This window comes from Alligator sinensis, unplaced genomic scaffold (genome assembly GCF_000455745.1).
Source record: "Alligator sinensis unplaced genomic scaffold, ASM45574v1 scaffold354_1, whole genome shotgun sequence".
NCBI classification, from domain to species: Eukaryota; Metazoa; Chordata; order Crocodylia; family Alligatoridae; genus Alligator; species Alligator sinensis.
Window position 1 is genome coordinate 1476305 of NW_005842200.1, and position 26138 is coordinate 1502442.

At 41.2% G+C, this 26138-nt stretch overlaps 1 protein-coding gene across 1 annotated transcript in view; it reads right to left on the reverse strand.

Moving 5' to 3' along the window:
• Positions 1–4498: 4498 nt before the first annotated feature.
• The window catches only part of ENPP6 (ectonucleotide pyrophosphatase/phosphodiesterase 6), a 67695-nt gene continuing 46055 nt past the window's right edge, over positions 4499–26138 (reverse strand). Inside the window, exons 4-8 of the mRNA XM_006026603.3 lie at positions 23636–23777; positions 18990–19169; positions 13836–13973; positions 8770–8893; positions 4499–6397 (exon numbers count right to left, since the gene is read on the reverse strand). Coding sequence (XP_006026665.1) covers positions 6192–6397; positions 8770–8893; positions 13836–13973; positions 18990–19169; positions 23636–23777 — 790 coding nt within the window. The 3' untranslated portion in view covers positions 4499–6191. The remainder of the gene's footprint in view (positions 6398–8769; positions 8894–13835; positions 13974–18989; positions 19170–23635; positions 23778–26138) is intronic.

Here is a 26138-nt window from a genome sequence, read left to right on the forward strand (position 1 = left end):
CCTATGCAGGGGGTCGGACTCGATGATCTATTGAGGTCCCTTCCGACCCTAAGATCTATGAATCTATGAAATGTGAACTTTCATTTCTGCGTAGGAGAACTTTTACAATCTTTTCTCCTATGCCTGAAGAAGGGTGCCTGTGTCCAAAAGCGTGCAAATAAAGACTTTTTGCAAACTTCTAGTTGGCCTAATAAACGATATCACCTCTACCATGAGTTCTGAGCACTAGCATCACACTTCTTGCCTTCAATTTCCTGTTAAAAACTTTGGGGGAGTCTGTGGGCTTTTAAAATTTGCTTATACATTTAGGCTTCTTCTTAAGTCCCTGAAAACCTGTCAGCATGTCTGTTTTCTAAAGCACCTTCCTCTTAGCCATTTGGCTCCAAGTTTTTAGGGCCATGAGAAGGACAGAATAGGATTGTGTTTAGATACCCAGTAGGTATCTAAGCACAAGTATCTGGCCCTTAGTGTTCATGAAGCCCTATAGGAAAGTGTGGAGGGAAGGGGCCAGGCATGTGAATTCTGAGGGCAGGGGCCGGAGGGCACAGGTCTGAGAGTCAAGAATGGGAGGGGAGGCAGCAGGAACTTCTAAACAGTCCTGGCTGAGCTGCTGCCGTATGTGCTGTGGTTGCTTCAGCTCCATTGCTCTTAAAGCAAAAGCAGCTGGGAACTGTTTCAAAGTCCCTGGCATGGCAATACGGTCAGGATGCAGGCATGGCAATATGGTCAGGAGAGGCAATTCTGCACCCCTTCTCACTTGGTGCCCAGGGTGAGTACCCCTCTTGCCCACTTGGAGTTACACTACTAGAGACCAGCAATTAGGCAGAGCAAGTGCTAAATACAGAGGTGACTTGTGTGGGATGCATGCCAGTAATGGACTCACAAGTACCTTCAGATAGAGCAGTACAATGGCTGGTCTGTGATGTGATGCTGGATTCAAACCTTTGATGCACAATTAAAGGCTTTGTACATTTTCATCTGGGCTAAGAGAATTATTTTGTATGAGTTCTCAGCTTTCCACAGGACTGCTCCCAGTATAGCAGAACATAATTACCTGTCTGCATTATTATTGGCATTGTAGTACTACTGAGGAACCTATTCATGCCCTCACTGTACTACGTGCTCTACAAACAGAGAAGAAAAAGTCCCAAAGAGCATATAAGGAGTGTGTACAAATAAAACCATGGAGACTACAGGTGATACAGTAGCACAAAATGGATCTTGCAGCTATGGATAGTGCATGTAGTCAGAAGAAAAACAGATTCAAAAGATTAACTTTATTGTAATGTCTCTGGAATAATTATCTGATTTACAAGCCATATTAACTAATACAGTTTCTTTAGGGTCTCTAATGTACATGCTGAGGATTTTGCCAGTTATCTAAACAATGTTATCATTCATCCTACTGATGATCAATCAGTATAAGCTTCAAACACTGTTTATACTGCAGAAGCTCCAGCATCCTAGGAAGTGAAAATTGGACCAATATGACAACACTTTGATATAACAATCAAATAGGAAAGGCAGGATATTCTGGTTTTTTTGGAAATCATCAGTATTTACAAAAATGTATATTTTTCTTACAGAAAGCAAGCAGCATTCTCAGACTTATTCAGTCATTCACAAGCAGTCATTCTTCAAACGCGTCATTCAGACACATGGTTTTTAAAATACATTCACCTAAGTTGCTTGCTGTACAGGTAAGCATGCTTATAATTAAAACACTGGTTTTTGAACCAGAACATTAATCAATACAGAAGTACAAAATATTGAGCAAGAAAGACACATTCCTAAAATATAATTAAACTCTTTTCTCCTGAAGTTGCTGAGCTTCATGTAAATCTAGCATACAATTTCCCTTTTGTAGATCAAGTATATTTTGGGGTGCATGTTCAGGCTTACAGTGTTTGCCCTGAGCCCCATCAAACTGTTAGTATATTATGAAAATGAACCCTGCAATATTTGCACAAATGATACAGCAAGTTGAATATATTTATTACCCATTTATACACAAGCAATGATAGTTAAGTGCTCATCTCATTTGCACTGATCTCAATTTAGAAAAACTCAACTGACTTAATAAAGTTATTCCTGATATGCATTTAAAAATGAAATCAGAATTTTCTCCATGAAGCTTTTAATGTGGAAGGATTAGCATGCATTTTATGCATTCTGTTGGTTTTCAAACAAAACTTTGTAATTTAGTCATTTAGTTATCTTAGATGTGGATAATTTTCTCACTTTAAAAAAAATGCACTCAATGAATCCATTGAGCCTGGTCCATTAAAGAGCAACGGTAACTTTGAACAATAGCTGCTTGTTTTACAGCCACTGCAAATGCTTAGAAAGCACTAAATTGCCTTTTATTTTCAACAGCTTGATAACAAAGACTGATTTTCTAATTTTTTTTCAATTGATTTGATGGTTCACTTGAGCTTTAAAAACACATTACATAAATCTTTACGGCTGTTACAGAAGCCTGTTGTCAAGTTTAATTTGATTTTTTTTTTTATGTTGTAATAATTTACCCTTAAACTCACTGTACCAAGCTTCACTAGAACGTGCTTTATGCTGGATCCATGGGACTATTAAGTTGTAGGGGCTTATTTCTTTCAGGACGAAACCTGATTTTTCCAAAAAACTTTTATCTATTGCAAATTCTTCACTAAAAATTCAACTGATCAGTGTTCGAGCACCTTCTCTGAGGTTCTGCTGAATACCTGGCACTCACATCATTGTCATTGGGCATAAAGGGTTCTCAGCAATTTACAGGTTCAAGCTCTATGTGCCTTTCTTCCAGATGTGTTCATTTTTAAGTGGAAACTTTAGAAAAAATAGAATGATGTGACCGTGTACATTGCTTATCACTACCATTTGTAAATGCAGGAATATTCCTGGCATTTAGCATCAAGGAATATAGCAACAAAGTAGTTTAACAACAAAGTGAAATTAATCTTTTGAATTTAAATATAATAGCTATTGTTTTAGGGAGTATATTTTGCTGTGTTCTGTTAACTAGTGCTGAATTTTCAGGTCTATATGTGCTGAAATCAATATTTGGGTTGTATAATCAGGTCTACTGTTGGATTTTCCTGTATGTTCCCTCCCAGAGTCTATGAACATGACCAGTACAACTTTGCAATTAAGATCCCTGGGCTGATAAATTCGTTACATTTTCATTTGGAATATTTTTTGGTCCCTAGCCTTGAAGTCTGAGAGATGGGTTTAAATGTTGGACTTGGCTGTCTCCTATAGGCTCTCTCTCATCTCATTATTGGGACAAGGGCTGATAGTCCACCAAGTTTGTGTGACTGGTGCAGAAAACAGCTGCGTGCATGGCATACTATTCTGCTTAAATAACAAACACTTAAAAAAAACCCCCATAGTTCCCCTTTTGCTATTATTTAAAAATCAGTAGGTGCTAAAAATCCTCACAAGTTCAGTTGACATATTGGACTAACTTAACTGTGAGGATAGTAGGACCGTGAAACAAGCTGTGTAGGGCTTGGATGATTTAGGAATAATGCATCCTGCATCTGTGCAGAGGGGTGCACTAGATGACCTTTGAAGTTTCTCCCAACCCTGTGAGTCTGTTCTATAACCTGAAGGAGTGATGTTATCTTCCACTGCTTCATCAGTTAATGTTTGGAGACACACCTGTGTTCCAAGCTGCTTTACTGTGCTTGTCACTAACATATTTTGATAGACGGAGAAGACCTTATGTGGTGAGATGAGGGATCTTTTTTTTTCCACCTATGCACATGAATTGCTGTGTTTCTGTCCATCTTTGCTCTTTCATTTGTGTGCGTTCTATTGGTTAGGATGGTCTTCCCTCCCTAACAATTTTACATAAGCACAACATAAGACTTCAGACATTTTTCTGGCACTGACACTTCGTTAGATCTATTAACCATTGAAATCATTTCACATATTGAGACAGAAAGAAATCCAGTAAAATTCTGGCAAGTTAGATTGAGTTCTTATCCTGTAGATCCGTAGGCATATCCTGCCATAGTCCACAGTAAGTTGAGTCTAAATTCAGACGAAAGGCTCTTGTTTCTGCAGCAGACTGGGAATTAAATGTTATTTAAATGCAGATGTGAGGTTGAGTTAATTAAACGTGAACATAAGAGTTTGAAGAATCATGTGTTATTTATTCTGATATTAAATGCATGTGTTTTCCATTGTTCCTATGCTTTCCATTTTCTATATGCTCCAGGTTTCTCTATTGGCAGTCTGTATCTGCACTGTAAAACTTGGTACAGGGAAGCCTGAAGGTTTGGAAATGGAACCGTTTTGGAGAGTTGTGGGGGCTACATGATAATGTGTATAGCTGGGATATTTTCTGCTAAAACAATCAGCAATTAAATAGTTAACAATGGTTACATTTAAATTAATGTCTTTCATATTTCAGTGTCCAACTGAGATAAAGAGGACTACTTGTACATCTCAGGGAGTGTGTCTAAAGCTGCCAGCAGACTCAGCTGCAGCATCAGTTTACAGGTGATTCACATTTTCAGGACCTTTTTCACAACCAGAAGGACTAAAACCATTATTTATTTATTTTTAAATAAATGGTTAGATTTTGAGGAAAAGTGAGGGATGGATGCTGTGGCAAATTAGAATTGTAAAATACCTCTTTTAGAGCTTCATGACTAATGGCTTGGGGTTTTTTTGGTTCAATGATGGACCAAATGTGACTGAAATAAAATTTTGTTTTGGGCTCTCAGAAATATTTTGTCTGAGAAGACATTTTTTTTTTCTGATTTTTGTCTTGCTTTGCAGTTCTTTAGTGGTTTCCTTTAATTTCTGTCAATTTAAAAAAAAATGAAGTTGCCTAAAAACAGAAGGGTGATGTATTTCATTTTGAGAAAAGTCCAAATGAAATGTTTCAACTCTTCCAAAATGATTTCCAGCCAAAATTATTTGCTGGATTTTTCTAGGTTTCAGGAGTATTTTGGTAATCTGGAAACTGCATTTTTTTCAATGTATTTATTGTTCACTGAAAAAATTCTCCCCGCTCTGCTCTTTTTATATGTTCTCATGGGCTTAATTTAAAATCATCAGTGGGCCATTCTAGTAAGCAGAAGTGTAACCAGTAGCATAACATGGGGAGGGTGAGCAGGGCATCAGTCCCAGGCACCAGTTTAGTGGCAGCAACCCCCAGGGAGTCCATGCCATGGCAACAGCAGCAGTGCACAAACCCTGCTAATTATTCTTTTGGGCATAACTAGGAAGTTTTGCATTCTGGGTGGCAGCTGGGCTGGCAGCATAGCGATTGCCATTCTTGCACCTCCATGAGCTCTGCACCTGGGGTTGTTGCCCCTCTCACCCACTCCTAGTTATGCTGCCACTAGTAGATTATCACATGGGGAGACCTGAGTTCAGGATTGACTTTGTTCAGCTCTTGTTCCCTGTTTGGTCTTAATATTATTGACATCAATAGAAAAACTCTTGTGATTTGAAAGGGAGCAAAATTTGGTTGACTGGTCTACTGAAACCCTGAGGCACATGGAGAGAGAAAATCTAGGAAAAGAAGGATGCTATATTCATGGCTCCTACATCCTCCCATGTACCCCATCTAGAATAGAGCTGTTAGGAGATGTACATATTGTAGTTTAGTAGAGAACAGCTACTTCTTTCCTGTTTTGGGAAGGGGGCCATGTTCACCACAGGTATCTTGGTTTTGCAAAGGAAGACAATAGCTCCATTGGAGATATATAATCCAGAGTTAAACAAAAGGTAAAATTGTGAAAACCAGGCCTGAGCCCCTAAACAATACAGCAGTGAAAGCATTTCCCTAGTTATGAAGGTGAGTTCTCCCCAGAAATATCAAACCAAGCCAGCTGAACAAAACCCAGGAGATTTAAAAATAGAGGGGCCTAGATTCTGCGCTCCTTGGTAATGGGGCAAATCCAAATGAGCAATAATAACTCCTGAATCTTGTCTGTATTTACCACAGCATAAAGGAAAGCAAATCTTGGCCACACATTATTATAACTATTGTGATAGGAGGATGATGGAGATTTATCCTAGGGGTAACTTGAGGTATGACTTTGGGCCAATATGTGCAATTTACCCAGACAATATTCTGTTAATGAAGCTATTATTCAAATGAAGAATTAAAAAAAAAAAGCAAGTTACTAATTACACTGACCAACATTGTTTTGGGGGCAGAGAAACAAGATATGCTATGCAAACAGTAAAAATAGAAACAATGCCAGTACACAGCTGCTCCAGTGGAATAACTGTGCCAAATTGGCATTATTTTTTAACATACACTCCACTCTGGACCAGGATCCATTGTTTGGCAGTGCCTTTATTCCTGCAAGATTGCACATGATGTTGTAAACATCGACTGATCTGATTGGAGGAGCTCTGTAGTTAGATTTGAAATCTGAAAGAAAGACATGCATAGAGATGTTTTAGTTTCTGGATATCAGGGAGGACTTAACATTATATCATCTCTTTTGCCTTCAGACTTTGAATTGTAGGAGTATTGCTGAGCAAGGCGTTAACATAGACAAGCCCATTAGCCCTTTTAGATGCTCATAGAAAATCTTGAGGGCTTTATTTGTTAAATGATTTAGTAAATAAAAAAGAAGGAAGTTGTCAAACACAGGAAGTATTTACATTGTTACATGTTTGGGTATTTCAGGATATTTCTAATTCAGTGGTTCTCAAACTTTTTGGATTTGAGGCACCCCTTCATAACTTTTGTGAATTGACTGGCACCTAAATTCAAAAACCAATTCATATGCTACAGTGCTTACCTCCTTGAAGAAGGGCCAGGCAGTGGAGATGGGGGATTAGTCAGGCAGGGACAAGCATGATCCTTTGCTTATCTGCTTATATCCTAACACCTTGTGGCACCGTTCAAAGGATCTGGTGGCACTCAGGGGTGCCACCAGATCCATAGCTGAAAATCAGTGCTTTACAGCTTTTCAGCACACTTTTGTTCTAAAATGACTGCATCCCAGGTTCTGTCTTTATTTCTCACTTGCAAAAGATGTGTACTATTTAGTATTGAAAGGGTCTGACAAAATGAGGATCAAATAATCTCTACATCTTCATGGGAATGTGAACTGTGATTGCATGAACCCTGTCAAAGGACCTGTTCTGTCTTGATGAGCCCTTTGCCAAGAATAAAAAAGAATGCATCCCTTTTGAATAGCATTAAAAACTCAAGCCAGGTTAGGTGAGAACAGCAGTATCCAGTGCTGTTCTCACCTGTGTGCGAAATGGGCCATATTTGATTCGGATTCGACCTGAATCAGGGGACAGTGATTTGATTCACTGATTTGGATCGCTGTCCTGATTCAATTTGGCCGGATCTGAATCTGAAGATTTGGTGCTGATTCAGAGAATCAGTGATTCAGTCATAGACAAAGCTTTAAATGTTTTTTCTGCATACCTTGAGGTACCAGGCATGGCTCGTGAATGCTGTGATGGTGGGGCGGATGGAGCGTCCCACAGGAGCGCTGGGGGACCCCTGCATGCTCAGTACTTCAGGTCCACTGCCGAGTGCATGGGGGACCCCCTCTGTGCCCCCCTGGTTCAGCAATTGGCCATGGGGGGACTCCAGGTGCCACCCCAGACCCAGGAGGCACCAGTCACTGAGTCGGGGGGTAGGGGAAGGGTCCCCTACATGCTCTGCAGCGGACGCAAAAGTGGACCAGAAGTAGTTCTGGTCCACTTCTGGGTCTGCTGCCGAGCACACTGGGGACCACCCCCCAGTGCTCCTGTGGAACACTCCATCCACCCCACCATCTCAGCATTCACACGAGCCACCTGATACCTTGAGGTTTGTAGAAAAAACATGTAAAGCTGCGCCTATGTCCGAATCATTGAATCTCTCCAAATCAATTCGGAGGGTTCCGATTCAATTCGGAGAGATTAAAGGGTCTCCTGATTTGATTTGGATTTGGCCAACGAATTGGGCCAAATCTCCACCAAATCTAATCAGCAACCAAAGCTTCGCACAGTCCTAATATCCAGTAGATGGAACCCAGGAAACTTGCTGATACACTTGGCAAATCATTTTGAGGGATTTTTTTTTACTAGTTTTCTCATCTATAAAGGGAAATCTATAATATTGCAAATCTAGCAAGTGTGTTTAGGTCTAAAGATGAAATCTTGTGCACACTGCAATTGTTTAATTATAGAAGGAACAGAAATACACAAGGAGTTCAGTTTCTGAGACTCCATTAGGTCCCAGATAGTTACAGGTGGCTGGGAAGTCCATGGAGGTATGTCTGTCATGGAAGCATGAATAAAACAATGTATATTTTTGGGGCATGGAAAAATTCAGAAAGTGTGCACTGGTACTGAATGATTTCTGCAAATAGAACTCTCAAACAGTGCAAGACCTAGTGATGAAACTCATGTGCCTATGTGCTGGCCTTGGAGAGTGTTAACAGAAAGGGATACTCAATGCCAATATTATCTTGGTGGCATGTATACCAGCTGGCTGTGCATGATGTCTGACTGACCACAGAGAAATATAATCATGATTTTCTCTCACCAGATTTCAAGTCACGCTTGGAAACTAAAAGGGGCTGTGGACAAAAGGGCTTGGTTTCTCAAATTAATTTCTGCACTAGCTCATCATCCAAACCAGTGCAGTACTCTGAACCTGCCTTTCCTCTGAAGCTGTTGTAGGTGGTGTGTGTGTGTGTGTGTGCGCGCGTGCATGCGTGCATGCATGGGCGTGCATGTGTGTATGCATGCACAGTTTTCTCTCATTGCTTGATAATCCAGCTGGCCTACCTGGCCCAAATGCAAGGAAGAATCCCCTCATGTCCATGAGCTCATTGTCATATCCGTGCCATCCATTCTGCCAGGCCTCCTTTCTCCCTGTACCATTCTCCCAATATGGAAGTTTCTCTTTACTCTGGGGAGTGAAAACAGAATAATATTAACATAAATCTGCCATAAGAACGAGCCTTCAAATAATGAAAGAAATACATCATTAACAACATACTGTTTATTACATTATTTTGTTACAGATTTTATGTTCTGCCATCATAGAACTGTAGCAGTCAGACTGAGGAAATTCAGGCACATACCTGCAGTGGCTCAAGCTAGAAGCCTGGGGGGCGCTAGAGCAGCCCTCAGTCCCTTGCACAGTGCTGAGCTGAGGGGGGCGGGGGCGTGACCAGGCCCCAGCAGGAGGTTCTGATTAGGGAGGGGTGTAAACCCCCACCCTGCCTGCACCATCCCAGGCTTTTTCCTGCTGGCTGCTCAAGGGGTGAGTGTGTTGCCAGACCCCAGCTTCGGGCTAGCACTCTGAGGCAAAGAGGGGTGTGTAGTGCATGCATCTGTTGATGATATGGAGCTTTTCAATCTCATTCCCTGCCTCTGTCAGTTTGCTGCAGACAGTGTAAAGTCAAGCAAAACAATAGCCTCTCTCCATCAGTTTAAGCTCCTCTTAAACAGCTTACTGGCTAACTTGTTGATTAGCTCCAAAAAGCCATAAGCAGTCACTGTTCTGTCTGCCTGTCCCAGTGAAATTGAAGATATACACAGAAACCTCTCAGCATTAGCAGGTATACCACATTCCTAGGGTCCATGGGATTGGGGTCTGTGCTGTGGGAGATGGGAGGGAGGGAGTGGGGGATTCCTGCATCAGCAGCGAGGCAGAGCGGGGAGATAGGGTAAGGAGAAGCCAGGCAGACCCTGCTGTACCTGCAGTCTCTGCCAGAGCTCCTGCCAGGGAGCAGAGGAGAGGGGCCAGCTCTACTTTGGAGCAGAGAGCTCTGCCCAGCCTAGAGAGGATATTGGGATGCTGGGGGAGTCTGGTTTATCTTAAACCAGCAAGGGGTCTGGGATAGACCTTACATAAACCAGTTTGAGCCAAATCAGTTAAGTCTGATACTACATTCAATCAGGTTTATCTCAAACTGATTTCAGCCATTTTCAAACTGGTTTATGTGCACTGAACATCTATTAAAGTTTTAAACCAGTTTCTGATCACTTAAACCGGTTTGTGTGTAATGTCTGTCCCGAGCCATTGTGTTTACCTTATAACTCTAGTTCTCATAAATGAGACATTGATTTAAGATGCTTTTACATTTCCTTTCCTCCCCCCCACATAAATTTGTCTGATTTTATCCCACCAAAACCACTCAAGAATTAACCATGTATAGAAACTATCAGAACTATGATAATTATTATTATAAAGCTCAGCTCTTTAGACTGTTAACTGCAGGAACCTCTTTAGTGTCCATTCTGGTTCTTTGTGTATAATAGTCAGCAGATGTACTAGATAATTGAACAACTTTAGCTGACAAATTAAATTTCTTTCCTTGTCTCCCTCTATTTCACTGACAGCACTCGAAGCAAACAGAGGAGAAAATGGACTCATTCTACTCTTCTACTGTAGTGCACTACTATGTTTAATGCAGTTCCAGGAAACTAATTGTCAAAGGACTGTACACCACGAGAGAAGCTGTAATGCTTTTGTTAGCATCAACTCAAGACATGCCAAGTTTTACCTAATCTGAAAAGTTTCTTTGGAGCTATCATGACATAGTTGAAGTTAAACCTTTCAGAAATACTGTCAGATGTTGTGGACTCAGCTGTTTCCCTATTAATGTAAAATCCAAGAAATGAAATGCCCTTCAATCATCAGCCCAAGTACAAAGGGAATAATACGTTATTGCAGATGTGAAGAGCAGTCAAAAGCTCAGCAATTTCTATTACATTTGCCAATATTTGGGCCAGAAAACATGTTACTTTTTTTTCCAATTGCAAGTGAATCTGGGGCTCATGAAATTCAGACAGCACTATACTGAGGCAGGGGTTGAGCAGGCAGATGAAGTGCAACTTTCCTAACATGGCACTTAAAAAGGCAACACACTTTTGACTTGTAACAAACACCCCTTCTAGCCCAGTTCTGGCTTCTTTGGGGACCAGAGTCCTAGTTGCATTGAATTGCATTGAATTGTGGTGATTTTCTTATGTGCACAAATGGGGCTAGGACACATGTCTAAAATAATTAAATAGTTACCTCCAGAGGAAACACTAGTGCCCTAGGTCACTGTGATTCCTTTGGTTCCTGACTTTTGCATGTTTCCTGCACATTTAAGTTTCTAACTTTGCAATCATTTAAGTTGTGGAATGTCCAGAAGTACAAGTGTGTAAAATAAAACAAGCTGGTAAGTAAAGCATTTAGGGTTGAGAGACTGAATCATAAAAACTTGGTACTGAAAAGCAAACTGAGGATACAGAATCAGTAAACAGAAAGACCATTCTATATAGTAGTGTAAAAGTACTGTAGGAAGAATATAAAGACCCAAACCAATAGAACTAAAAAAGAAGCAAAAAATAATTGGGAGTTTTGGCTGGTAGAGTCTAGAATGTGAAGAAAATGACAAAATTCCAGACTCATTCCCCCTTGCCTCCCAAAATCATGCAAGGTAGTGAACTACTACAAAGAAATGGCATTTCCTAGTTGCTAACAGAGTGCTACAACCAACAGAGAAGTTAAAAAAAATATGAAGTGTGCACAATAGGAAGGAGCTTAGCTGCCTTTCTTCAGCCATTTGAGCAGAAAAAAATAACAGAAAACTCAATTACTATTTTAAAAATATGACATGAAATTTCCATTTTCACATCCCATTTTCTGATAATGAAAATGCACCCAGGCTAAGGAAAACCTGACAGAACTAATGAAAGGACATTCTTGAAAATCAGAAACAATAGGAAGGAATGGGCAGACAGACAGAGATAATTATTACAGCAGAAATATTTGCACCACTGTTATTAAGAGCTTGTCAGAGTTTCCATGATTTAAAAAAAATCTTTTTCAGGATTCGTAAAAATGTTCTCCATGGCAAGCACCAGTGCTAGAGAAAGGGTTTTAGTTATAACAATTTCAAAAAATAAGTTTGGGGAAATGGTTTCAGATGCCTTTTTAGATGATGAGGTTGAGCAGTAGCTTTTAGATCTTTATAATGAAAATGTGCAGCCCAGCAGTCTACATACAAGAATAATTTCTTTTTCTAAAGGTACATTTATGTAAAACCCTCCACACCTCATTGGATGTGACACATTAGCAATGTGATAGTGTCAGTCTACTAGATTAGTATATGGCAGGTAAGTAACTATGACAGGCATAAAGGAAGCCATTCTGTTTAGCTGTGTTAATCTGTGAAGCAACGTGGTCTAGGGATTACAATGGGAGGCTTGACTTCTTGTTTCTGTTGCCAGCTCTGTTACAGACTGGATGTGTGACCATGGGCAATTCCCTTAATATTGGGCCTTAATTTACTCATCTATAAAATGTTTGTGCATATTTTCCTAATGCAGATGTGTGTTTTGGGGCTTAATTAAAGTTTACATTGTACTTTGAGATACTTGTATGAAATATAAGTACAAAATAATAGTAATATTTTATAGTAAGTTTGGCACAAATCTCCCTTTTATCTATTGGCATAACAAATCCCACTTCGTTTAAAAGAGTGCTTTCAAGTTAAAAATTAAAAAGTGAATGACTGCATGTGCAATAAGCTATCAGCTATAAAACCAAAATCTTGACATTTTTAAGATCCCTAAAATCTCATGAAGTTTTTTTGTGGGGAAATAAAGTTAAACTGATATAGTGGTCAAGTTCTATAATATCTAATTATAGTTTGCCTAGTCGCAGTCTGTACTTTCAATTGGATAAGGCATTCTTCAATTCCTGCCTTCAAATTGTGGAATAGTGTTGCTGTTCTATGCATTTGTTAGGGTCCAATACTTCTGGGACATAAGTGCCGATATTCAGTACCTGCTATCTTGGGCTCTTGAAAAGCCACTGTATTCTGATCCAGAAATGGTTACATTTCAGTGGTGGTTTACCCAATCCCTGTTCACCAAAATCAGGAGTATAGTCTTTTCTTCTAAAGCCTGAATTAAGTAGGAGTTGGAAGGACAAGAAATGGAAGATCAAGATCACTGTTTGTGAAGTGTCTAGGGTTCCTTCTAGATAAAATATTCTATACATGCAAGCCACTAACATTTGGTGCTTTAAACTAATGACATTTTCAAAATAACTACACATAGCAAAACCTATATATTATAGAGTCAGAATATTTATAATATGAAAATGCTTGTCTTCTTTAGTATTTGTAGTAAATGTTTAAGTGAAGTGCTGTCATGAGTAAAAATTGTATTTAGTGTTATCTTTGGATATAGGAACCTTATAAATTAAAAGTTTGTAATTTCCAAGCCCCACATTGACCTACCCCTCCAACTCCCTCCTCCCCCCACAAAAAACCCCAAAGCCTACCCTTTTAATAAGATTTGGGGAAAATACCAGAGGCCAAGGAATCGTTGATAATAATATTAGTAATGCAGACCATATAGGTGGCAAGATGATAGCAAATACCTGGGGAGGGAGTAAAGTGAAAAAGGAGGCAGTATTTTTAAGGTACAGTCTGATGTCAGAACGGTGGTTTGAGAACCAGGCAGAAGAAAGACTGTCACAAGTTAAGATAACCCTAGTTTGAAACAAGAAGCAGTCTTTGCAGCAGGCCAAAGGAAAGTTGAAAGGGAGGAAAGTTGGATGAATACAAGGGAGAGTTAATTACATGGTAACGGGAGCAAGTATAAAATCTTTAAACTGATCTTAATTTTGCTTTAGTTTGATCTAGTGTACTGCTCACATTAACTTCACTAAAATGCACATTTTTAATATTTAAATAGGATACAGTGATATTTACACCAAATAAACAAGTCATTAATCTATCTCTTATACTTAGTCTTGTATATTTCCCATCTTTTTCTTACAATATTGTATTTTTTTAATTTTTAAACTCACTTTTAGATCATAATTTTGATTTACATTTTACCTCTACTATGAACCACCCTTTATCAGCCACAAGGGTTAGAGGAGAGACAAATTTTCCTTTTTTGTAGTAGAATCTCTCTGGAATATCCTCTTTGTTATAAACATCCATGTATTTCACAGTTTTCAATTTATTATATATCTGTAAAGGAAGCAAAAGTTAGACGGACTGCAGAAACTGCACATGAACCACTTAGTGCTTATAAACTTCTATTTTAGCAGAATGGATAATCATCTTCATACTCATTAGTGCGTTCAAACAGGGTGCTTTGCAGGTATAAATGATGTACATGTAGGTATGGTTTGGGAGGTATCTCTAAAAATCTGGTCAGACAGAACCGTGTGAGTGAGGTGAGTGAGTGTGTGTGCGCGTGCATAGAATTGATTGATTATGGATCTAGACAGACACAACTACTACACTGAAAACAATTACAGAGGCACTAAGTGAAGAAGTGGACATACTGTATTTACTTGATGAAAAGACGAGGGTTTTTTTTCCAATTTAACTAGAAGGAAAGCCCCTTGTCTTATTAGAATTGAGTACGAGGTGGTGGGGGGCAAGCAGTTGCTGTGGCTCCATCTCCAGTCTCAATCCTGCTGCCTGCTCCCTGCCTCCTCGGCACCTCCCACCACTCCTCCAACACAGGCTTAAGCTTCTGCTGACCCCTTTCTCCCTCCTCCCATATGGCTTCTCTCTCCCCCTCCCCTCCCCCTTACTGATGTTCTGCACCAGCAGGCTCTGTCTTTGCTGCATCCTGGAGCACAGAGCATGGCTCCAGTGTGGCCCTGTAGCATCAGTGTCAGCTCTACACCACAGCTACGGGACTGGGCTGGAACCATGCTCAGTTCCTTCAGGCTGCATCAGGGACAGAGCTAACTGCTGCTGGAGCAAAGGTAAGGGGTAGCTAGAGAGGCAGACAGTAGGGAGAGACTTTGGAGGGGGAGAGAGATGAGAGGAGGGTGGGGGGAGCCCAAGGCTGCAGGGGGCAGCTGTATAAGGGGGGTGGAATGCAGAGCGGGGGCCTGAGGCTGTGGGGGGGAAGTGCAGGGGGGACAGGTGGGAGAGTCAAGCTTCTTGCCTCCCCCACTGCTTCCCCACTACTGGACCCCTGCCACTTGCCCCCTTTACCTGTCCCCTACTGCTCCCTCCCCTGCCTGCCCCCTTACTGCCTCCCCCACTGTCTGTCTTCCCTACCACCTGTCCCATTACAGGCCCCCTCATCACCTCTCCCCCCACTACCTGCAGCAGTGGGGGGGATGAATTTAAGATGATCCTGCAATAATTAGATTCTATACATGGAAAATTGTAATAAATTTTATACATTTTCTGTGTATAGAATCTAATTATTGGGGGTTGTCTTAAATTCAGACGCATCTTGTATTTGGGTAAATATGGTAAGTACTCTCTAAGATGTTTAGTGGTCTCATGGACTATATCTAGGAGCAGGAAAGGGTTGTTCTATTCAAGGCTCTCTCATTGCCACCTTATGTGTGACCTCGAATGAGTTCTTTAACCTCTGTGTTTCTCATCTTGATCTGTCAGTTGGGGTTGAAGTTGCCTAACTATCAGCAGAGATTCAACCAGTCAGTGTTTGCATGGAGTTTTGAAGAGGTACAATGCTACAACAGTATGCGTATCAATATTATTTTATGGTCTGTAATTTCATCATATATGTGGAGGATGATTCAAGCCATTCTGGAAAAACAGTGCAAAAATATTACACCAGCAGATACTATTCTGTAGGGAACAATTACTCAATTTCTGAAGGTATAAAGTTCTCTTAAGAACCAATATGGATGAATTGATGCTTTGTTGTGTGACAAGTTTCCAAAAGTCCTTGTGTATATCAGCCCTTAAAAGTCACATTAAAGCAATGTACTGAATGTGCAACACATAGTGCAACTGCATTTTTTTTTTAACTACAGCAGCATTAAAGCAGCACAACTTCCTCTGCTAAAATACACACTTCACAGTAAAGCTCAACAGGTAAAGTCACCGTGGAGAACGAATGCACGAATATCTGTTAACTGAATTCACTGGGACGGATCCTGCTACTCATACAGTAAGTTGTACATTGATTCATAAAGAGTCTCATTGTTTCCAAATGCAATAGATACTTACAAAGTATCCTACCCCTATTTCACAACATGAGTTAGAATGACAATCTGATACAGAGGAAATTCATTTAATTTCCCTTTTAGGAAATGCCGTCATATGTGGGAAGTGAAATAAGCATTATACTTGTGGTATCCTGCAAGGCGAAAAAGAACATGAACCAATGTTCTAAATTCCTTCACTATACAAGGATATGCGGCTATTTAAAGGAAGTTAGGCTTATGATTAAGTGCTTTGATGAACAAGGGGTCTAAGCAATGTCAACGTAAGTCGCAAGCATTAAAGTTTGCTGGTTTGCAGATGCAAGCACAAACAGAAGCCTCTGAGTAAGGCGGTTAGGCAAGGAGAGCAGGCATTGAGTTTTTAAAAAACTTGCATCAGCATGAATGCTAGATGAGAGAGCTGACATTTCTTTAAGATTGCTTTAGACCTTGGCATTCACTTCAGAGGACTGGAAAAGGGCCAATGTGGTTCCCATTTTCAAAAAAGGGAGGAAGGAGGACCTAGGAAACTACAGGCCAGTTAGTCTTACCTCGGTTCTGGGTAAGCGTTTTGAGAGAATTATCCTGGCGCATGTCCACGAGGGGCCAGCAGGGGAGGTTATGCTTAGGGGCACCCAACATGGGTTCATTAGAGGCAGGTCCTGTCAGACCGACCTGTTGGCCTTCTATGACCAGGTCACAAAATCCTTAGACGCAGGGGTAGCAGTGGACGTAGCCTTTCTGGACTTCAGGAAGGCCTTCAACACTGTGTCTCATCCCATTCTCATTAAAAAACTAGGGGACTGTGGCATTGACACCTACACAGTCAAATGGGTCGCTAACTGGCTGGAGGGCCGCACCCAGAGAGTGGTGGTGGACGAGTCATTTTCGACCTGGAGGGACGTGGGCAGTGGGGTCCCCCAGGGCTCGGTCCTCAGACCCGCGCTGTTCAACATCTTCATCAGTGACTTGGACAAGGGGGTAAAAAGCACCCTATTCAAATTTGCTGACGACACTAAGATGTGGGGAGATGTAGGCATGCTAGAAGGGAGGAATAGGCTGCAATTGGACCTAGACAGGTTACAGGGGTGGGCAGATGAGAACAGAATGGGTTTCAATACTGACAAGTGCAAGGTGCTGCACCTGCGGAGGAAGAACCAGCAGCATACCTGCAGGCTGGGAAACTCCCTTCTTGTCAGTGCAGAGGCAGAAAAGGATCTTGGAATCATTATTGATGCCAAAATGAACGTGGGCCGACAGTGTGGGGATGCAGTCAGGAAGGCCAACCACACCTTGTCATGCATCCACAGATGCATCTCAAGCAGGTCCAAGTGGGTGATCCTCCCCCTCTATGCGGCACTAGTCAGGCTGCAGTTGGAATACTGCATCCAGTTCTGGGCGCCGCGCTTCAGGAGGGATGTGGACAGCATTGAGAGGGTTCAGAGGAGGGCCACCTGCAAGATCAGGGGGCAGCAGGGCAGGCCCTACAAGGAGAGGCTAAGGGACCTGAACCTGTTCAGCCTGCACAAGAGAAGTCTGAGGGGGGATCTAGTGGCCATTTACAAACTAGTCAGAGGGGACCAGCAGGTATTGGGGGAGTCCCTGTTCCCCCGAGCACTATCAGGAGTGACTAGAAATAACGGTCACAAGCTGGCAGAGGGTAGATTCAGACTAGACATCAGGAGGTGCTACTTCAGTCAGGGTGGCTAGGACCTGGAACCAACTTCCAAGCGAGGTGGTACTGGCTCCTACCCTGGGCGTCTTTAAGAGGAGGTTAGACAAACACCTTGCTGGGGTCGTTTGACCCCAGTACTTTTTCCTGCCATGGCAGGGGGTCAGACTTGATGATCTGCTCAGGTCCCTTCCGACCCTACCAACTATGAAACTATGAAGATGCTCAGATCATCAAGTCACAATAAAAGCCTGCTCTGTATCCTCAAGTAGCTCTTTGTGTTCAGGAAACTATATATGTTGCACTCTCCCATAATCCTATACCCCACAAAGTACAGTGAGGTAGGAAATTATAATTAACAAAAATGTGCTGCAGGAAAAAATATCTTGCAGTAGCAAAGGTTAGGTATCTTTTTTTCATAATAGATTATAAGTTTCTCAAGTACGTGTTTAGCAAAACTACAGATGTGGCATCTTATCAGTTACACATGTGGCACATCCATGAAGTTCAGTCCTGAAATGCACTTATTTTGCACAATTTGACTTCCAGTGTTATAGTAACTTCTGTTCTAAAACTAACATCCCTGGGATTTTATCATTTATTAACTCAAACATGGCTCATTCTTACAAGGTTCTTATAATGAAATTTTACAAAAATAACCCAGAAATTTAAAAGGAACATAGGGATCCAAATTCTATTGACATTAATAAGAATTAATACCCTCTTAAACTCATTTTTAAAAATCTCACCTTTGATCCTAAATTTCAGTTCATATTTGAAGTACCTGAAAATGGATTGAGAGCTGAACCAATTTTCAGACCAACTGAATTCAAGGAAGCCTGGGGGGTACCATGATCTCTGAAAATCAGGTTGCTTCTATTAGGTGCCTATCCACAAATTAATGTTAATCTAATTAATTCTAATGTTAAGTCCCAGGTTTGATATTGTTGATAATGCTTTATAGTAATAAACTGAAAATTTAGAAAACAAGGAGTTTACTTCTATGTCTGTAGCAAACATGTTGCTAGTGTGAGAGTCTGTCTATGTGTACAGAATAATGAGAATGCATACACATTTTTAGAGGGGTTTTTTGAGTTGTTTGATATGCATTTCATTCAAAATGTTTTGCTCTTTACATGCCATGTTTAGTAAGGTATGAAACAGGACTAAACTCTCCCATGATCTACAACACCTGCTACTTTCAATGGGACCTGTACATATAGAGCTGAGGGGTTCATTAAACCTTGTGCTCTGTATATTTATGTTATTTAGTAATTATATAAGTGCATATCTACCCTGCCTTTGGGCAGAATCTGGGTAGTAGTAAAACTATAGCAGAGATAATTTATATGAAACAAAAAAAAATAAAAAGGTAACTCATTTGCTTGCCTCAGTCTGCTTCTCCTTAACTGGCCACAGGCTCACAACAGGGCCTCGATCTTTTATTTGTATGACATCAGCCATATTGATATAGTTCTTCAACTCGATCACTTTGTCCGCCCAGGAAATGTCAGTCATCCCATGATCCGAGAAAAGAATGACATTCAGGTCACTCTGAAGGCCTTTGTCCTGTCGAGTTAGTAAGACAGCAGTTATAGTTGGAAAAGAATATAGTGTGCTTAAAATTCTGTGATAGGTGGCTAAATTAATTCCTGTTGTAAGTCTGCTGGTTTCAGTAAAATCAGGCGTTAATTTGGCCTGGAATATTTTACAGTAAATTACAACAACAGTCAAAAGTCTCCTCTTGGTCTTTTTATTGTGAGATTCAAAGATAGCAGTGAAGAATTGCCAAAACAAGTCCAACCTCCCACTGAATTGCTGCAAATGACAAGTCAATGGTTCCTCGTAAGGGTTTTTGAAATGTATCTTCATTTGAAAAACTGGATGACAACCCTTGTGGCATTCCTCAAAGAAACCACTGAATCATTGCATGTGTACTACATGTGGGTAACTCTTACCCATACTATTCACACTGAGTTGTCAAAAGAAAAAAATGTGTGGGAAGAAAAGGGATGGAATAAGAAGTGATGTTTCCCACTTCCAGCATACTACTTAAGTGAATCCCTGGCAATTTTCCTTTAATATAGTATATCCTATTAAATTTAGAGAGGGATTCAAATCTTTAAGCCCTGAATTTTGGAGCAGTAGGTTAAATTTTGAACCCTTTGATCCAAATATACCTTTATAGTTTAAGGACTTAGATTTGAAGCCAGTAGAGGCACATTTTACAAATCTAGAGTGACACCCTTAAACATTTATAGGCACCCTAACTCATGGCATTTTACATAAAGCACCATGAGTTAGAGGTCCCTTCCCGCAACCCAACAGATGTTCACCTATTAGGTCAGGCAAGATTGAGCCTGCCTGCACGGGCTCTGGCCAGCAGGTGGGGGTGCTCCAGCAGCTTCCAAGGGGGCTGCTGAATGACCCCCCTACCCATCCATGCCCCACTCCTCCCTCCCAGCTCTGGGGCTATTAGGGAGGGAGGGAGGGGGAGGGAGCAGCACGGAGCTGCTATCTGGGCTTGGCTTGGCTGCAGCTGGAGGGAATATGGGGTGGAATCGAGACCCCTCACCTCACAGGCCTCTCCCCAGCTACCCCAGCTGGGGGTTGGGGGGAGCTGGGCCAGGCCTGTGAGGCAAGGGGAATTCATTCCTTCCCCCAGCTCCAGTCAGGCCAAACTCTGCAAGCAGCTTTGTGCTGCTCCCTCCCCATCCCCCCACCCTTCTGGCAGCCCCGCAAAGCACAAAAAGTTAACCCTGGAGGGATCACAAGTTCCCTGACACTCTGCTTTAGAGTGCCTTCTTTTAATAACTCATTTGAGGGTTCATTTTTTGCACGATTGGCCATTTTAAAAGTGCTCTGGAGCCATGCCATGTGTGTTACATCACGGCTGTAGAGCACTTTCAAGGGCCCAATCACATGAAAAATGTAACCTGTGTAAGCACCTCTGGTGTAGATTCACTTAAACATGGCAAAAATTTCTCAAGACAGCAGATCTTCTGAAAAAAAAAAGCATAATTTTGTCTTGAGAGCTTTCAGAAGTTCCTTATAAAAATGTGCCAGCCCTGCACCCCCAAACCCAAACTGAACTCCTAATTCAACCTTATAGCTGAATCTGGAACAGGGTTGCCAAGGCACAATTTTAATTTTACTTACAATCTGCAGACTTCGTACTGATAACCAAACTTTATTACTGACACGTTCTTACCGACATATGGTTTACTTAATGTAAATGGCACCCTTCTGCAAGGCCCTGGGCAACAACAACAAGGGTCAGGTTCAAATTTTTAACACTTTCTAAATCTGGCTCAAGCCCCTACCCAGGAACCTGAGAAAATACATTTTAACTGAGTATTCTAAAGTGAATAAACTCATGTGCAACATTCAACTGAAATGAGTTTATTACGTCGGGTGTGGGAGGATAAACACACAACCTTAGAGAAAACCTTAACCTTTAAATATTAAGCAAAACCTGAACATTAACAGTCTGAGTCACTAGTAAACCATATCGGAGCACTACCACCTAGCCTAGTCCATTGGGAAGGGAGACTCATTCAGGGCTACCATCCAGGGACTCTGCTACTTATGCCAGTCAAAAGTGTCCCTCAAACAGTAAGACCTAAGCCCACAAACAGTAAAATAGGCATGACTAGCCTCCAAAACTCTGAACTTTTATACTAATTGAGGTTATGCAAAGAAGGAATACAAGTTACTATGGTAGAACATAACAGTAGCTGAAACCTACATAACATACACAGGGTTGCATCAAATGCACAATACAGAAATGTACACAACCAAGAATTGCAACTAAGAATTATTTTAACCATACTTCTATACGATCCATACTGTATGATCACAAATAGAATCCTTCTATTTGTGATCGTACAGTAAAACATCAACACTGTCAATGCAGTGTCAATGCAAAGGGAGAAATTTGCGTTATGGTTACCATACATCCGGGTTTTCCCAGACATGTCCTCTTCTTTGGACCCTGTCCTCCTGTCCAGGCAGGTTTTTGAAATGCAAGCAAATGTCCAAGGTTTTGCTTTGCCTCTGCTTTCCCAGACTGGCTGCTTGGGGCTAGGAGCATCAGGCAAGGTGATTGGCTGTTGAGGGTCACATAGTCTGCATGTGGGCCCCAGCAAACTCCCAGGTAAGAGACACAGATCGTTTGTGTGTGCATGCGCACGGACTGCATGGACAGCAGGGCTGGGGGGAATCGGGGGCTGGGGGTTGGGAGTGAGGAGCACCAGCAGGGCTGGGGGGCAGGGAGCTGTGGGTCAGGAGTGCGGGGCGGGTATTGGCAGGGCTGGGGAGCTGCAGGTCGGAAGTGGGGGGCACTAGCAGCATTGGGGGTTCAGGGGCTTGGGAGTGAGGGGCAGAGACAGGGCATGGGCATATCACTGCCCCCTCCCCATTATATACCCCCCCTCTCCTCCACCCCCCCCTGCAGGTGTCGGTAACCCTGAGTTAGTAATTTCCCCCTTCTGGTCCTGCAGCTCCATAATAGCTGCACTGCCCACACCTCCATCCACTCTGGTGCTTTAGACTGCTTGGGGCTGTGTGGCCCTGCCTAGTTTTGAGGCAAGCAGCCCTTATAGGCAGCAGAGGCGGACACACTGGCAGCACATGGCTGGAGGGGAGGTGGCTATGAAGGCTCCTGTGGGCTACAAATCCCTGACAGAGCTCCCTGTAGGGCTGCTTGTCTGTCTATCAACACTTATTCCATTCAGCCTCATTCCAATGGCAAATCTGTAATCAAGCTCATGTTTTCTTAGTGTTTTTATGGGCAAATCCTTTTAAAAAAATATTTTTAGCTTTTTTCTTTTTACAGACCATCCATAAATCTAAGGACTGCTGGTAACCCTAATTTGGAGCTCTGTCCATAATGCTCATCAAGATCTGGAACTGTACTTAATTATACAGACTAGGTGATTAATTCCTAGGGACTTTTTGTTGTCAATGAACATCTCATATAAAGTGCTGTATACCAAATTCTGATCCCATTGAAGACTGTAGGAGTTTTGCCACTGATTTCACATGGAACTGTACTTGCCATTTCCACTTGGTAGAATTCCCCTAATATAAAACTAATTCTAATCCAGTGACTTTATAATTCACTTCCTCACTTCTTCACCAGCAAGTAAGAATGAATTTACCATATTTACAAGTATTTACCATTGTGCTTAAGTAACATCAGTAATTCAAGCTTCTGGATGGCCGAGAAATTAACAGGACTAGCTTTTACCCAGTTGCTTGATCTGTTCATTTCCCTGTTATAGAGTCATTTAGATTAGTTTTTTCAAATAGTTTTAAGGTACAGAACTCTGAGCAATACCATGAAAACTGTCATAAAAATTAATTATATCCGATTCCATAGGCCTTACAAAAATGAATAACCTTTAATACCTCAGGTTGGCAATTTGATTCCTAAAAATAGTAATGGTCCAACCAGTTTACAATGTCTTGGATCAACTGGAGTTACAATGCAAACCAACAGATACCACTGTAAGGATTCTTATGCTGTCTACTGAAGCTAAATTTAGGGATTTGAATATCAGCAATATCAGTAGCCTCTTAAACTGAGAAATACAAATGCCATGGTCCCTACCTAGGTATTACTATACATAACATTATCCATAATACTTATAAAGCATTTTCTTTTAAACTTATAAAATAACATTTGTTTTGAGTCTTAGTTAAATTACATGAATTTTTTCAAAAAAATCTCTTAGCAACTTTTTTTTTGCCATGGCAGAAGTATTTCAAGCTCCATGTTTTGGACTGATTGATTCAGCTGCTCCTTTAAGAAGCATGGTTTGAGTAGGAAAAAACCCTATTTCTACCAGTTATTACAAAGGAGTCTTTCATTACAAAGCACTTATCTAGTACTTTACAAAGAGAAAGGTACTAGTACCTTTGAATGCTTGAACTGACACATGCATATTAAGTGGCAAACTGTTGTAAAAGAGCATTAATAGTAATAAAAATGAAACATATCAAAAAGTATGCTCTTTTCTCATGTCACTAACCTTGATCAGCTTCATCATGTTGCTTAAGCCTCTGTCCACTGCTTTTAATGCATCCTTCCTCTGAACAGATGAAGGTCCATAATGGTGGCCTTCCACATCAATGCGTTCATAATACACTGCTGCCATTTCTGCACTGCCATTTCTAGGGTTGCAATAGAACTAGTCAGGTGACAACACTATATTGTTTTCAGCACTGGATACTGACTGTTCATATGTTTTCAGCCGTTGACACTGAATTAACCTTCATTTCCCTCAGAACACAAGAGGAAAACATTCATTTTGCACCCTATAACTTGCACAGGCATTCGTTGGAGTACCTCTGTATTGTGATAATGCCCAAAGGCCCAAATCAACATTTGGCCACGTATTGGGCTGCATACTCTACAAAAGCATAAAGTAACACTTTCCTTGTCCCAGAGTACTTGCATTGTGCCTACCTGATATTTAGGGTCAACCTTTCTTCACTGAAAGCCCCTAAACACAATCTTAGAAATTATGCTGAATTTGTAGTGACAGAAATTACAATTTAGAGAGGCTCCCTAATAAGAGAATGAGGAAGCTGGGAATGCCTGCCTACAGCTCCAGGATTAAATTTGTTGATTAGTTCTTCTCATTCATTATATGCCTATATTTACTGAAGCCAGTGATTACTACAAAACTTCAAGGGATTAGTGGGTAGATCTGCAACGTCTGCTATTTGTTGCCTAGCCATCCCTATTCTGCAGCATGTTTGGAATTTACCCTTGAACTATTAACTCCAACACAGCAAGTCCACTAATAGAAAAGTTCCTGTTCCTGACTTTCTTCCCTTTTGCATCCCGCCTCTTGTCTTTGCAGGAAGCTCAATATGGATGGCAGCGATGTAGGTTACAAGGAATGATAGAGATGGGAAAGCTCATGTGACTCAGGTTGGTTAAGGGCAACTCTCAGGGTTGACCCTAACTATCAGTGCCAATGTATCCAGTTGAGTGTCAGATGAGCTGTAACAAATGAGCAAAACAAGCAAAATGAGGGCATGTTGGAGGGAGGACTAGCGGAACAAGTTTTGTGACTATATGCACTGCCAGGACTGCACATGCCTCTGTGATTCCAAATCACTTAGAGCCTTTCTATGAACACAGATAGCTAAGCAAACAGGAGCAATTCTCACTGGTTTGCTGTTTCCTGGTCTGTTATTTTAACTAAGGCACTTAACCCCCTGGTATCTAAATGCCATTTAAAGATTACAGTACAAAAATACAATGTGTTCTAGGATCCTCCCAATGCAGGCATTGAATCATCGCTTTGTTAAAGAAAGGAATTTTTGTTTAAAATCAAATGCCAAGATAAATCCTGATTACCATGCTTATCACTCAATAATAACAAGACTTTGAGAAATATTCACAAGTTAAATATGCTTTATTAATATTTTACCTTCCCTTTCCCTCCATCCCATTTGAAATTCCCTGAAGGTTTCCCAGAATGCATTATTCCCTGATATCGCACACACCATGGACTGTAACCGGCAAGTGGGCCTTTTCTTTTTTTCCTGAAGTGTGATCTATGAACTATGAAGAAATAGGGGAATTCAGAAGAGGAAGTGTTAAAAGGTTAATTGAAACTTATTTCTGCACTGAATGCCCTCTCCCTGGTTAGTGGAGACATACACCACAGAAATTCTGTTTTCACTGCCGATTTTCAGTTCACTGGAAACATTTTAGTAAAAGTAGTCTTTTGTGTAAAGGCCAAAGCTATGTCTAAGGGACTTAAACACACACTATCTTGATGCATACATTTGGGATGCATTATCTACAGCAATGATTCCCAACCTGGGTGCTGTGAGATCCTTTTAAGGGTGAAACGTAATATGACCACTGTTAGGCACATAAGCACTTATACAGGATTCACAAGATAAACTCAGACACTTTGAATAGGAATGCAAAGTGTCAAAAACATTCTGACCTCTTGTGGTTTTTCTGAGTGAGCAGTGACATTTCCATTCAGGCAACTAAGGGAGTCATTTTACTTAATGTTCAATGTTCCTCACTCCTCAGGTGTTAATGATCATCTCTCCTTGGTCTCAATATTCAACTAATCAAGCTTACCTTTCTTTTGGCAATGCTACTGTCTGCTAGCTTCTCCTGTTTCACAGCCTTTTAGACTTTTTAGCTCTTTTCAAAATCATAGATTCACCCATGGGGACCAAACTTCAGCAGCAGTTAGGGTTTCTGCTTTTAGTTAAGCAGGAACAGGAGAGTGAGTGAGCTCTATCTCTGCTCTATGCAGCCATAACTCAGGAGTAATCTTTTTTTTTTCTCTTCATTCTGCCTTCCCAAAAACAAAGTGCATGTCTTGCTTAGGGGCATGTTCTTTTTGGCAACTGTCGATCTTATGGATCATGGTATATGGACAAGAGGCCTATGTAGCCATCACACCAAGACCTTCCAGCTCATACGCCTAGGCAAGAGTATGAAATGGAGGCTGCCTTAGACCTACCATCCCCACTTTAGACCATCAGGACAGA